The sequence below is a fragment of the Schistocerca serialis genome, chromosome 4 (genome assembly GCF_023864345.2).
Source record: "Schistocerca serialis cubense isolate TAMUIC-IGC-003099 chromosome 4, iqSchSeri2.2, whole genome shotgun sequence".
Taxonomy (NCBI): domain Eukaryota; kingdom Metazoa; phylum Arthropoda; class Insecta; order Orthoptera; family Acrididae; genus Schistocerca; species Schistocerca serialis.
In genome coordinates, this window is record NC_064641.1 from 51,074,363 (window position 1) to 51,087,810 (window position 13,448).

The following is a 13,448-nucleotide window of genomic DNA, read 5'->3' on the forward strand; positions in this document are numbered from 1 at the left end:
AAACTAAACTGAGCACACTACTTTAAATTGTCTCATACACTCAGTATAGTATGGAGTAAGAGAATTCATTGTCATCATGATATTTTGCGTATTTCAGATGAGGCTGACAATTCTCATACAACTAGTAAGGGTCATAAGAACAACATTGACAACTCTCCAAATGCTGGGAATGGGCAGATTATTAGTGACATACCAGAGCTGCCTAATGAATCAGTGTCAGACGACATACGTAACTCAATACAAGAGTGGATGAATAGTCCGATTGTCACAAGGGCAGGATTCAGAAGGTTGTCCTCAATACAAAGTGAACCACCTCTGATGGATGATGTGTCTGATATAGTTTCACTGCCTCGAACGAGGCGAAAAAAGACCAGTTCTGTAATAATGGAGTCAACTTCTCCAAAGAAACGTGGCAGCAAATCCACATCACAGCACCAGGAGTCCACAGCTACAAGATCTGTAAGTTTGCTTTTGTTATACTATTTCTAGATTATCTTTACACTGCACTAGTAATTTGGTTGCAAAGTTTAAAATATAAATTTTGTATTATGTACACACACACACACACACACACACACACACACACACACCCGACATTGTCATGGCTGACTACATCATTGCGATTCTGAATTCAATCAGATACATTGCTGTGTAACTGTAATTAGCCCACTTACATGTTATATTCCCATCCTCATAATTCATTGATACATTTTTCTTTCCATTTTCAAATCCATAAGGAAATTCAGTTGTAATCATCACAACTGTGCAAAAGTGTTAATGTAACACAGTACTTCTTTTATGAATAAATGATGTATTAATACAGTGAATATTCGCGAAGTCGAACTGCATTGCAGATATAATGTAGTTGGCTGGCACAATAGTTTAGTGTGTGTGTTTGGGGGGGGGGGGGGGTTGAGGAGTGGATAATGTAGTTGTAGTTGGCTGGCACAATAGTTTGTGTGTGTGTGGAGGGGGGGGGGGGGGGTGAGGAGTGGATAATGTAGTTGGCTGGCACAATAGTTTGTGTGTGTGTGTGTGTGTGTGTGTGTGTGTGTGTGTGTGTGTGTGTGTGTGTGTGTGGGGGGGGGGGGGGGGGGGAGGGAGGCCTTGTTATTTAACCCTATACAGGGACACATTGTGGAAGTGCTGCAGCATTCTCCATTTACTTTATGTACTTGTTGACAGCTCAGCACCTCATCTACACATTAAATGGTTACCTTTACTCCTTTGTTAAGAGTTTGTACCTATTACTAGCTTTTATCTCCTGATAGTTTTTTTAGGAAAGTTTGCGAAAATCTGATAAATTTTGCTATAGCAGTTAGTAGTTCCATTAAGTTTGTTATTCCAGCTTTTGTAATTTTTGGTACCTTTTTTCCTTACAAAAATTTGTGCTCATACATAAGGATGAAAGAGATTGTATGGTAATTATGTCAACAGTGAAAAAATGTTTCAGTAACATTCCCCCTTCTTCTTCTTATTTTTTTTTTAAAGTAAAAGCAGTGTTCTAGTTCTTTGGAACTTGGAATTGACTATGTTTTCTCTGTATTTTCTGCCACTGAGCACTGAATTATTGGACATATACAGAGTAACAGTGCCTCCACTCTTTCTAGCTGCGCATTTCATATTGTTACAATTATATTTGCATACACACTGTGTAACATTATAAGATGTGTGGTAGAGAATACATTTCCATATGCCTATCTGCATGCAATTTGGCATCTGTTTATTGTGAGCTACATGTTTACTTTCTCTCATTCAGAAGTATCATTGTATGTTGAAGGAGGCGCAAAGTGCAGAGCATGAGCAACGGATGGAGGAGTATACCACGGAGCGCCGCCTTACAAGATATCAGCGCTCCCTACTAGCAAGAAGTGCTGACTTGGCAGCTGGAAGGTTAATTGCATTTGAACTGTTTGTGGTACTGACTACAAGAAATGAACATAGTTTTAATTATCACAGCAACAAAGAAAGATATATGTAATTTTTTTTGCAGGTAAGTGCATGTAGCCATTATATATAAGGAAGTCCTCACACCACTGTACCATAGCACGCCGCTAGAGGGGGGAGGGGGGGAAAGAAGAAGAAAAAAAATTGACACAGACCATTGATAGTGAAGATGAGCTATGCCATTTTGATTTCGGGGTGTTACAGTACTGCCGCACTGGAAATTTCAATGTTTGCAAGGACTGCAGGCATGCACCTCAAAACAAACAAAAAACTACCCATGTAGTTTTTGACTAGCCTTCGTTGAATTTACACAAAAAAACTGAGACGGAAAAAGAAGCTGTAAACACAGAACTTCTGTGATGTAGGATTTGGTGGGTGTACAGACAGATAATAATACATTATTGTTAGAGATTTGTAGATATTTGTTTAAATATACATAACCCCATTGACAAAATTTCATAGGTTGTTTTGGAATTTTAGTGTTTTGGTACGAGGGACCATGGTCTATGGTGCCTTGTTACAGAGTAATGATGTAATTATGATTTATTCAGTTTGTCGCCCCAGTTACCTTTTTTATGGGAAAATACCTTAGCAAAAAAAAAAAAAAAAAAAAAAAAAAAAAAAAAAAAAAAAAAAAAAAAAAAATCTAGAACATACAACACTAAACACAGAGTAATGCACAAATCTGAGATACAAAAGTTGTGAAATGGTGTTACCGTCAGTTGTCAAACATCTCAGGATAGTGTCATTGTTGTGCCCCTCTTCCATTGCGTTCAGTGAAACCATACACAAGGTGCATTTTGGCGAACTTTCCATTGATAAACCTATCCGTACTTCTGTGTATCGCTGTTAAAGAACAGCTAATGCAACCACGGAAAAAAGAAGAAGAAGAACTCAGCAGTACGGAATGCAAGTTGAGATCGAAGAATAAAGTCGGCTTTTCTGATGTTAAAGAGTGCGATGAATGAATGGCTAAAGATATATACACACACACACACACACACACACACACACACACACACACACACACACACACACACACACACACACACACAAAAGCACCGACATGAATACCCTGTAACAAGCCACCAGTGACTACAGGTGTGTGATATCAAAATACTCAGAATATATCCCTGAACGACGACAGAAATTTTGTCACAGTATTGTTTCCTTCTGTATATATGGTGGGTGAAGTGATATGAGATATTTTCAGAATATAAAATATAGCAATAAGCATCCATTAGCCTTTCCATTTAGAAATGTTTTGAGAGAACCATTCAGGTGAGAGACTACTGTGTCGTTGGAAGGCACAGTGCTGGTGTTTGGTTGAAGTGATTCAGACCGACCACAGAAATTCTATAACAGGGTGGTTACATTGTTATTGGGAGACAGCTTCTGTCAGAGTCCATTATTTTACCTTGTCACTGTCTCAGCTTATTAGGCGATAGATGAACTAAACAGTGTAGTGAATACAGAGATATACAGTAGAGAAGATAAGTCATTGTATTGAGAACATTTATAAATTCAAGGTGGCTCCAGTCTCAAAAGGGTTAACATTTGACAAAATGAATAATTCATAAGAACAGAGTCACCTTCTTCATTATTGTCGGAGTCACTTGAAAATGCTGCACTGCACGCTTCTTTACAGTTTTAATTATGTCACTGTCAACAAAATCCTCCCCAGTACCATAAAAACAGTCATTCACATAGAGTGCAGCGCGCGCGCGCGCACACACACACACACACACACACACACACACACACACACACAAAAACATATTTGTCTCTCTCTCTCTCTCTCTCTCTCTCTCTCTCTCTCTCTCTCTCTCTTAATAGAAAAGTAACGTTTCCAAGAATGGGTACGTGACACAGCTAAATTCATAAAGTATTTGGAAACTAAAATTATATTTCAATACAATCGCCGATAGAAGACGAGTCTCATTTCCAAACAGAAGATATATTTTCCCTTTCATTAATAGGAAACATTAAATAAGTGCTGTCCCTGTAATCTAGAAGACAACCATCTTCATAAAGAAAGCATACAAACAACGTTAAACATTTACAGACGTAACTTGTCATACTTTTCACTTGTTTGCAACAGAAACATAATTATAGTTAGTGATTCACTGCTGATCAACAATAACACGTTCGGGATTTAATTGGCTACGGCGATTTGTTAGTAACATGCTGGCTTTCCTAAAGCATCTTTCACTAGGTGCGCTTGTTGCTGGGATACATAAAACACGTCTTGCAACTGCAGCCAGACCTGGCAGCAGATCTGTTTAATGTCTGTACCACCACTTTAAGATTTCATCATCATTCCGGGGTGCATTAAGATGCATTCATCTGCTGCGGATGATCTGTTGTTTCTCCATTCCTTGAAACCATCCCTCCTTCTGGGTGGTGATGACACAGTACTTGAAAGATCTATGATAATAAGCAAAAGAGACAAGTGATACAGAACTGATGTGAAAATCATCGAAATGGTCCCGTAAAAATGAGGGGTTTTACGTTAATGAAATATTATACGAATTATAGCATTCCCGTTTCTCTATATTACACTATCCACTAACTATGAAAAAACGATTATGTTAATGATTGCATGTTGTACCTGTGTTAGTAGCACACATCTGTCACACATTGCTAAGAATTTCCTTCTTTTCATTTATTTCAAGCATATTAAGATCACGGAAGTACGGCCAAAGAAACGGAGCAATTTTATGTCTGGAAGTGATCACAATCTTCTCACAAACGAAAGTCAAGGCTCGATTTTTAATCCTTTGTACATCCTGTTAAAAATACATATGTTCGTACACATCAATTACGCTAGTTAATTATAAATCTATCGCGTATCATAATGAAATAGTGCTTTTAACTGCAGTAATTACCCACCTGACAGTCAGTGTTACTGACACTGCAAATCTGTTGCAGTTTGTGAAACCAAAGAACTAACTAACTGGATTGTCGGTTCTTTTTCGCCTTCTAATTCATCTGTGGCCTCTTTAAATGGTCTCAGAAAATGCGCAGTTTTTCCTGCAAGCTAATTATCATATCCGTGCAATCTGTAAGCGGAGTTCTTTTCCATCAGCAAAGCAGCAACTTTGTTATACTGAGTGTGTAAGGATTCTAGCATAGTGTACAAGCTGTTCCAGCGAGTGCAGACCTCTTGTTTCAACGATGATCTCAAAGACGAGCAAAGGCCACTGTTCTTAATATACCTAACAATGCATTTTGCAGTATTTATTGTTCATGCGATGTTCTGGCAAGATTTAACAAAAAGTTATCTTCATCGAAGTATGACTAAGTGCTGTGTTTACACAATGAGCAGCATAAGGAATCCTTTCATGATTTTCCAAAGCCTTTATTACATTGGCACCCTGGTCAGAGACAAAAATAAAACTGTGCAACATGTCCGGCGAAATGTCCCAATCAGCCACTCTCTCTTCAATTTCTTTCATAATATTTACTTCCGTCTTCTTGACATCTGGGAGTTTTGTTCTAAATAAAACATTGTACACAAGAGACCAATCTGTGATAATGTAATGTGTTGTAAGCATCAAATAGTGTGCCTGATTATGCGAATCAGTCCACGCATCAACTGCCACAGCACATGTTTTATTAATAACTTCCACACTAACAGAAAGCATTATGCTGTTTCGTATTGCATCAGCTTGTTCTTTGACATGTCTGCTTATAGTACAGGGATGTGGCATGACATCTGCTATGTTAACTTCTAAATAATGCACCCCTAGATGTATTAATTCTTGGCCTAGTTCTCTGGAGCCTTAACCGGAAATAGCATGAAAAGGTCTCAGATCTTTAGCACACAATGCAACACACTTTGCTGTAATACTATTTTTTATTACTGCCAGTATCCCTGAAGGAGCTGTATCTTTGTGAGGTTTCTTGCAACTGTATTTCTTTAAATGAATGGTTCCCCGACTGGAAACACAATAATGTGGAGCAGTTTATGCACGATACGTACCCAGTAGACGCGCTGTTTTCGTCTACAACCAACAGAAATGTACTCCATACTTGACTTTTTAGACCTTACCGTTTCTTCAGTGTGTAAACATTGGTTTCAGTCTTATGTCTTACTGCACTGGCTTCCTCACACTGCATGATTAGAGAGAGAGAGAGAGAGAGAGAGAGAGAGAGAGAGAGAGAGAGAGAGAGAGACACCACAAATGAGAAGCCTGTACTGTCTGCAGTCTCACACGGATAATTACACGTGCTAACTATTCGGTCACGGCTTCTATGCTTGGTCACTAGAACTAGTGTGGGCAGCCTATACAGTAAGGGTGTGCTTGCCCCATCTCGTATTTTGTGCTCGCTTACTTGGTCATTCAGGACTCGATTCACACAGTTATCTGGATCTTCAGTCTCAGTAGGAACATTTGAATAATCATAGTGTGAAACCTCCAAAAGTATTTCACATTCATTCATTTTCTTTTGCTTTCTGAATAGAACAATAGTGGAACTTCAGTTTTACGTTTTTTGTGGTTGTACGAGGGTCACTCCAAAAGAAATGTACACTTTTTTTTTTTTTTAAATCCATCTTTTATTCTACAGGTTTGAAAGTTTTGCAGTGTGTAGATACATCCTTTAGGAACAATATTTTTATTTCTCCACATAATTTCCATCCCTCTCAACTGCCTAACACCATCTTGGAACCAGCGCCTGTATACCTGCACAGTAAAATTCTGGACCAACATGTTGGAGCCACTGTTTCGCAGCGTGCACAAGGGAGTCATCATCTTCAAACCTTGTTCCACGAAGAGAGTCTTTCAGTTTCCCAAAGAGATGATAGTCACATGGAGCCAGGTCAGGACTGTAAGGCGGGTGTTTCAGTGTTGTCCATCTGAGTTTTGTGATTGCTTCCATGGTTTTTTGACTGACATGGGGCCGTACATTGTCGTGCAACAGTAAAAAATCCTGCTTTTGCCGATGTGGTCGAACACGACTTAGTCGAGCTTGAAGTTTCGTCAGTGTTGTCACATATGCATCAGAATTTATGGTGGTTCCACTTGGCATGATGTCCACAAGCAAGAGTCCTTCGGAATCGAAAAACACTGTAGCCATAACTTTTCCAGCAGAAGGTGTGGTTTTGAAATTTTTTTTTTTTTTTTTGGGTGAATTTGCATGATGCCACTCCATCGATTGCCTCTTCGTCTCTGGTGAAAAATGTTGGAGCCATGTTTCATCACCTGTCACAATTTTTCCAAGAAATTCATCTCCACCATTCTCGTACAGTTCCAAAAGTTCGCTGCATACCGTTTTTCTTGTTTCTTTGTGAGTCACTGTCATTATCTTGGGAACTCACCTGGCACAAACCTTTTTTAACGCCAACACTTTCAGTATTCTACAAACTCTTCCTTCCCCTATCCCAATGTAGCGTGACAATTCGTTCACTGTGATGCGTCTGTCAGCAGTCACCAATTCGTTAACTCTCTGTACATTGTCTGGAATGTGTGCAGTACAAGGCCTGCCACTGCGAGGACAATCCTCAATATTGCTGTGCCCACTTTCATCACGTAACCTGCTTGCCCACTGACTAACTGTACTGCGATCGACAGCAGCATCTCCATACCCCTTTTTCAACCTCTTGTGGGTGTTTCCCACTGTCTCATTTTCACAGCACAGGAATTCTATGATAGCACATTGCTTCTGACGAACGTCAAGTGCAGTAGCCATCTTGAATACATGCTGTGACAGTGCCACTCATAGGAACAGGTTGAACTAAGTTTGAAAACAAGCAGGCAGGATGCATCTACACACTGTAAAACTTTCACACACGCAGAAAGAAAACTGTATTTTTACAAAAATAGTGTGCATTTCTTTTGGAGTGATCCTCGTATGCCAATAATTTGAAGCTCCTGTGAAAAACCCATAAGATCAAAGCTAAAAATTCCATAATTTTACGCTTCTCCCTAGTAAGGTTTATCTCAATTCTGTGTTCTTACTGGATGTCTCTCTTGCCTTTGTTCCGTTTTCTTCCTATGGACATTTGATGTGACTGAACAAGTTATAAGTGGCACAAAATACAGGCAGTTTTCATCGGGTGTGGTTGGGGAGTTTAGGTAATATTTTAGGCAGTTACAGAGAGGGGAGATGTGAGAGAGGAAATGCTGACATAATCCACACTGCCTACACAACTTGCAATGTTTAGCTTCACTGCACAATTATGACACAACTACTGCTAGATTGTCACAGCAATGGTGAAACAGAACAGTCGATCTGTAGTGTTTTGGAGGGGGCCCAGCTGCCACCTTCTCTTGTGCCATTTATATCCTAGTCTCATCTTTTTGCATGTCTTTTGGGTGTACCGTATTCAGAAACAGCATCGATCATCAGTCTGTTAAGTTCAAACCTGAGTGTCAAAGCATATGCTTGGTCAGAAATGGTCATTTCTGGCTATTGACCTCTTATTGGCTGGTGACTTGTTGCATCACCCAACAGCCAGTGCAGCCACCACACTACACTAACACACATAATAGTCTACAAAACATTCAAAATCCCTAAAGTATTGTATTATAAAGTATAAATAAACAGGCACAGAAGCTATAAATCAAAGTTGGTGCGAGAATTTCGTTCTCCTCCTCCTAGGTAGCAATTTTATCAACACTCATGACATCAACTGACATACCCATATCAACTCCATAAACATACAAGAAATACATTTCATAATTTTGCACCATATAATAGACCTATTATTTTTTTAAAAAAAATAGAGAGAGAGAGAGAGAGAGAGAGAGAGAGAGAGAGAGAGTTTTGCCACTAGTAGTGCTGTAGGGTATGTAATTCAAAAGTCTTTATCACTTCTGCTAATAATGTATGAGGTAATTCAGCAATTTCCCAACACACTTCTGCCCCAAATTATATATCAGAAAGTGTAGTTTTGAGGGTTCTTTCGTTTTACATTCACCTCAAAAATTGCAAAAGTTTACAGCCTACACGATGAAATAAACGGAAAACTCTGAAATATGATTAAAACTACCAGATTACTTCATCTTGGATGTTTATTTTCCACCTGCAGCTAATAGCTGTATAGCATGGTGACGTCACACTAATGCAGTGGCTCCTAGCATATAGCGTGATAAACAGCAAGCTCACTTCGCGACTTGTTCTAAAGTACAGCTGATATGATCAGTGTATAGCAAATGGAGTGACTGTGGCTTCCGTTTAGGTTTGATTTATACAGTTATACTTCATACGCTCTTCACTACCGTGCGTAAATTTTGCTTACTGTAGTCCTGCTCGGAGCCTGTTGACAGAATCTGGAACGTATTGTGCCTCTACAGACTGCAGCCAACATAGGCTACTAGATTTGCTATATGTGTCACGACTGTTAACAGGACATGTTCAGTGAACAGTTGTAAGATGGCTTGTTCGTCTTTATTGCAGTACTCAATGATGTTCGATGCATTGTGACAGCAGACTGGTTGTTTTAAATGTAACAGATTGCTGGGACAGAGAAGTACTGAAATAACAGCAAGCTTAACTTTATTTCATATTCCTTGTTAATAATAAGTATGACATGTGAAGGAAAACTAGGGTGTTTTTACGTGATTTCACGAAACCTCCTGTGTTTACACTGCAGCAAACAATGAGTTCAAAGTGCAAACGACGCATGTTGGCAATACTGCAGAATGCTCCACTTCGACTACTCGGCCACTAGAGTCGAGCAGGCTTCACACACGCATGATGTCACTAGTGGGCTTTCGACTATCGATTTTTGTGAGTGCGTGTGAATGACGCCAGTGTGAACTGTGTGCATTTCGATAATTTATTTCCTTTGTAGTGTGTGTGTGCTACAGTGTGCCACTTTAAAGCAGCGCTCATTGAAAATGTATCACTAACACATTACCCTTATCATTAAATGTTGGTTAATAAAGCATCAAATGCATAAGGCTTCAAGAGGTTTGATAATTGAGATGAGATGAGAGGGACAAATTAGATTATTAATCTGTAGCACGATGAATAAAGTTGTGGTTTCGTGTGTTACAGATGTTAGGTTCTAATCCTGCTAAATATTTGTATGTTCTGCAGTATTCAGTATTATTTAACGTTTCCATTTGATTGGAGATCAAAGGATGAAATAAATATTTACCTGTCTTATTTCCGAACATTTGGTGATTTCGAAGTGTGTGGTTAGGAGGAACCTAAGAGGACGTCTTTGATAGCTGAGACAAACAAGTAGCAATGAAATTCATATTCTGCCTTCTCACAAATATATGGTTCTTTGTTTCAGAATATGTGATGATTTCCAAGAGTGTGGTTAGGTGGGAACCTAGGAGGTCAGCTTAAATAGCTGCAAGTGAAATTATGATCAATAACATTCATATTTTTCCTTGACACAAATATTTTATGCGTTGGAAAACAACAAACACATTCTGGTAAAGAGTTTTCGCTACAATAGAGCTTCTCCTGTCACTAACGCTTCCATAAACATCAACTCTGTGCTATAGCGATCGACAAATCAATAGCTCCATTTCTGGTTGCCTTTGCAGTGCCACTACATCATGATTAGGTCAGCTTTTGTTAAAAGTAATGTGATGATATGGCGAAGATGCTGAGTCTCAGATAGGCACAATTAAAAGATTTTCACACTTAAAGCTTTCAGACAATGGCCTTTGTCAACAATAGGCACACGCGCACACACACACACACACACACACACACACACAACTCGCACATACGACTGCAGTATCAGGCAACTGAAACCACACATTCCATCATGGATTTTACATTGTTTGAAAAAGTGGTGTGAAACTTATTTGATTCTTCACCACAATGAACAAGGTAAATGCTCGCATCACCAGAGTATGTTGCATTGCCATTGGCTACAGAAGGAAATCGCACACCCCCACATATTAGATTGCGACACCTATCACTGTGTGTAACAGTTTTCAGTTTAATTCACCATATTCATCAATTTTTGCTTTTTTTCTGGGTGAACACAAAGCAAATATTTATCAAAAACTCATGTTTTGACATACAATTTGTGGTTGTAGTGTGTCAGAAAATAGTTCAATTACCTTGTATGCGGATACCAGTTTAAATTTTTTGATCAGTTTTTACTTGCTGTTATACATCCATGATGTTTTTAAGAACTGATGAAATTCATTACCACAAATTATTGTATAAACATTATATTGTACATTTAATTTTCTTCAATTACACAGATTTTATGCATTTATTGGAGAGGATTACGGTTTTTAATGACACCTGACAATTACGTATGTTTCTGCTTGTAGTTTGGGGAACAGGAAGGGAAGATTAGGGCCCTTAAGGCTAGACTGGATAGTGCCAGAGAGGAGCCGTTGAGGTTAAGGGGGGAGAAGGGTGAGGGCAGGTGGGATGTGGTAGCGAAGAACACGGGTCACAGAAAGAAGACCATATCTGACATATTCGTCATTGGCCCAAACAGTAGATTTGCCTTGCTGCCTCAGTCAACTAAGGAAGAGGTTACTTTGTCAGGCATAGGTTTGGTTCCTGTTGATGGTATTGCTAGGTGGAAATTAACAAAACATGGCCTGCATCTCAATAGGAAAGGGAAGGGTAAATTGGCTGGGATGATAGCAGAATCTTTAAGGGGGGCACACTGAAACTCATGGGAGTACCTCCTTTTTTTTTGTAGGCTAAGATCAGTGTCCAATCATCCAACTTTGATTTGAACTTAGATTAATGAGAAGCTCAGACAGGCAGGCAGTAGAGATGTTAAAATATCACAAAATTCTCATAACAGTATAGTGAAAAATAATGTTAGAACGTTAAAAGACTCTCATAAAAGCACGGAAAAAAAAAAAAAAAAAAAAAAACAACCTTCTTGTTGGCTTAGAAGATTTAGAGACCAAGGGTGGAATAGATGTACTGTACTATGCCTGTCTGAACATAATGTAATTACAGGTATCGAAACCGTAAATGTGGGCGGGTGTAAACTTTCAGCTTATGTAAGTAGAGATGCTATGGAGAGAGGAGGAGTTGCCATTTACGTTAAAATCTGTCATAGTGTGAAAAATTTGGAAATCAAAAAAATGTTGTGTAGAGCAACATATAGAAGAATGTACATGTGAGCTTAAACAAAATAATGGTACTTCTATAATTGTAGCTGCGTGTAGGTCCCCACTGGGAAATTTTCAGCTATTTTTGAAAAACTTGGGTTCTTTGTTGTGCTATATGTAAGGCAGAGGGATGCAAATTATTGTTTGTGGGGATTTCAATCTAGATTTTCTGAAAGAGCTTGAAGTATTACTCGAGTCTTTCAATTTGACATCAGTTATCGATTTTCGTACTCAGTTGGTACAGTAAAGTAGCACACTGATAGATAATATTTTTACAGACCAAGATAAATTTCATCAAAGAAAAACTTTTCCTGTTAAGAATGGTCTGTCTGATAATGAAGAATAGCTAATTACAGTACGTGACATAGCTCCATACAGTAATGCAAAATAGTCCTCCAAAATAGTGCATTTGGTTAATGATTTAACAAGTCAAAATTTTAGGGAAAGCTTCAACAGTTAGACTGGAATGAACTGTACAGGGAATCTGTTGCTAATTTAAAATTTAACCGATTTTGCGGTACCTTTGTTGAGTATATTTGAAATCAATGAAATATAATTGTAAGAAACCATCTAAAAAGCCATGGCTTACTAAAGGAATAAAAATATCTAGTAAACAAAAAAGGGAAATGTATCTTATAGCTAGGAGGAGTAATGATCCAGAAACATTGAAACATTAACTACTGCACTGTATTAAGAAAAGTTAACAAAAAGTCCAGAAGTATGTGCATTATGCCTGAGATTAGCACATCTGATAATAAAATTGAAACAGTTTGGAATATTGTTAAAAGGGAATCAGGGCAACTGAGCACATAGGAAGACTGTATTTCTATGAAATTCAATTAAGAGTCTGTTAACAAGAAGCCAGAAGTAGAAAACGTTTTTAATAACCATTTTTTTAAGTGTTGTAGAGAAAATAGGATCCAACTATTCATTAGAAAATGCGAGGCAAGAAATGGAGGAGGCAATACATATGCAATTTGATAAAACTGAAATTAAACCTACCTCACCTAATGAAATTAGTAAAATAGTAATTCACTCAAAAGTAAAAGCTCACATGGAATTGATGGCAATTCCAACAGAGTACTAAAAGCTTGTTCCCAACAGATAAGTAGTAGCTCACTGAAACAAGGCATTTGTTCAGATAGATTGAAACACACTATTGTTAAATCATAGCATATAAAAGGGGACAGGTCTGATGTTAACAACTGCCAATCTCACTTGCGACAGCCTTTTTCCAAAATTCTTGAGAAAGTAATGTATTCAAGAGTAGCGTCTCATATTTGTAAAAATAAAGCACTAACAAAACGTCAGTTCGGTTTTCAGAAAAGCTTTTCAACAGAAAATGCTATATATACCTTCACTGATCAGACATTAAATGCATTGAATAACTGAACATAACCCATTGGGATATTTTGTGATCTCATGATTGTGTGAATC

The 13,448-nt window shown here is 38.3% G+C and overlaps 1 protein-coding gene across 1 annotated transcript in view; it reads left to right on the forward strand.

Annotated features, from left to right (window-relative positions):
* Positions 1-13,448, forward strand: part of LOC126474919 (protein ELYS) — a 350,083-nt gene that overhangs the window by 272,904 nt on the left and 63,731 nt on the right. Inside the window, exons 26-27 of the mRNA XM_050102423.1 lie at positions 98-459; positions 1,781-1,893. Coding sequence (XP_049958380.1) covers positions 98-459; positions 1,781-1,893 — 475 coding nt within the window. The remainder of the gene's footprint in view (positions 1-97; positions 460-1,780; positions 1,894-13,448) is intronic.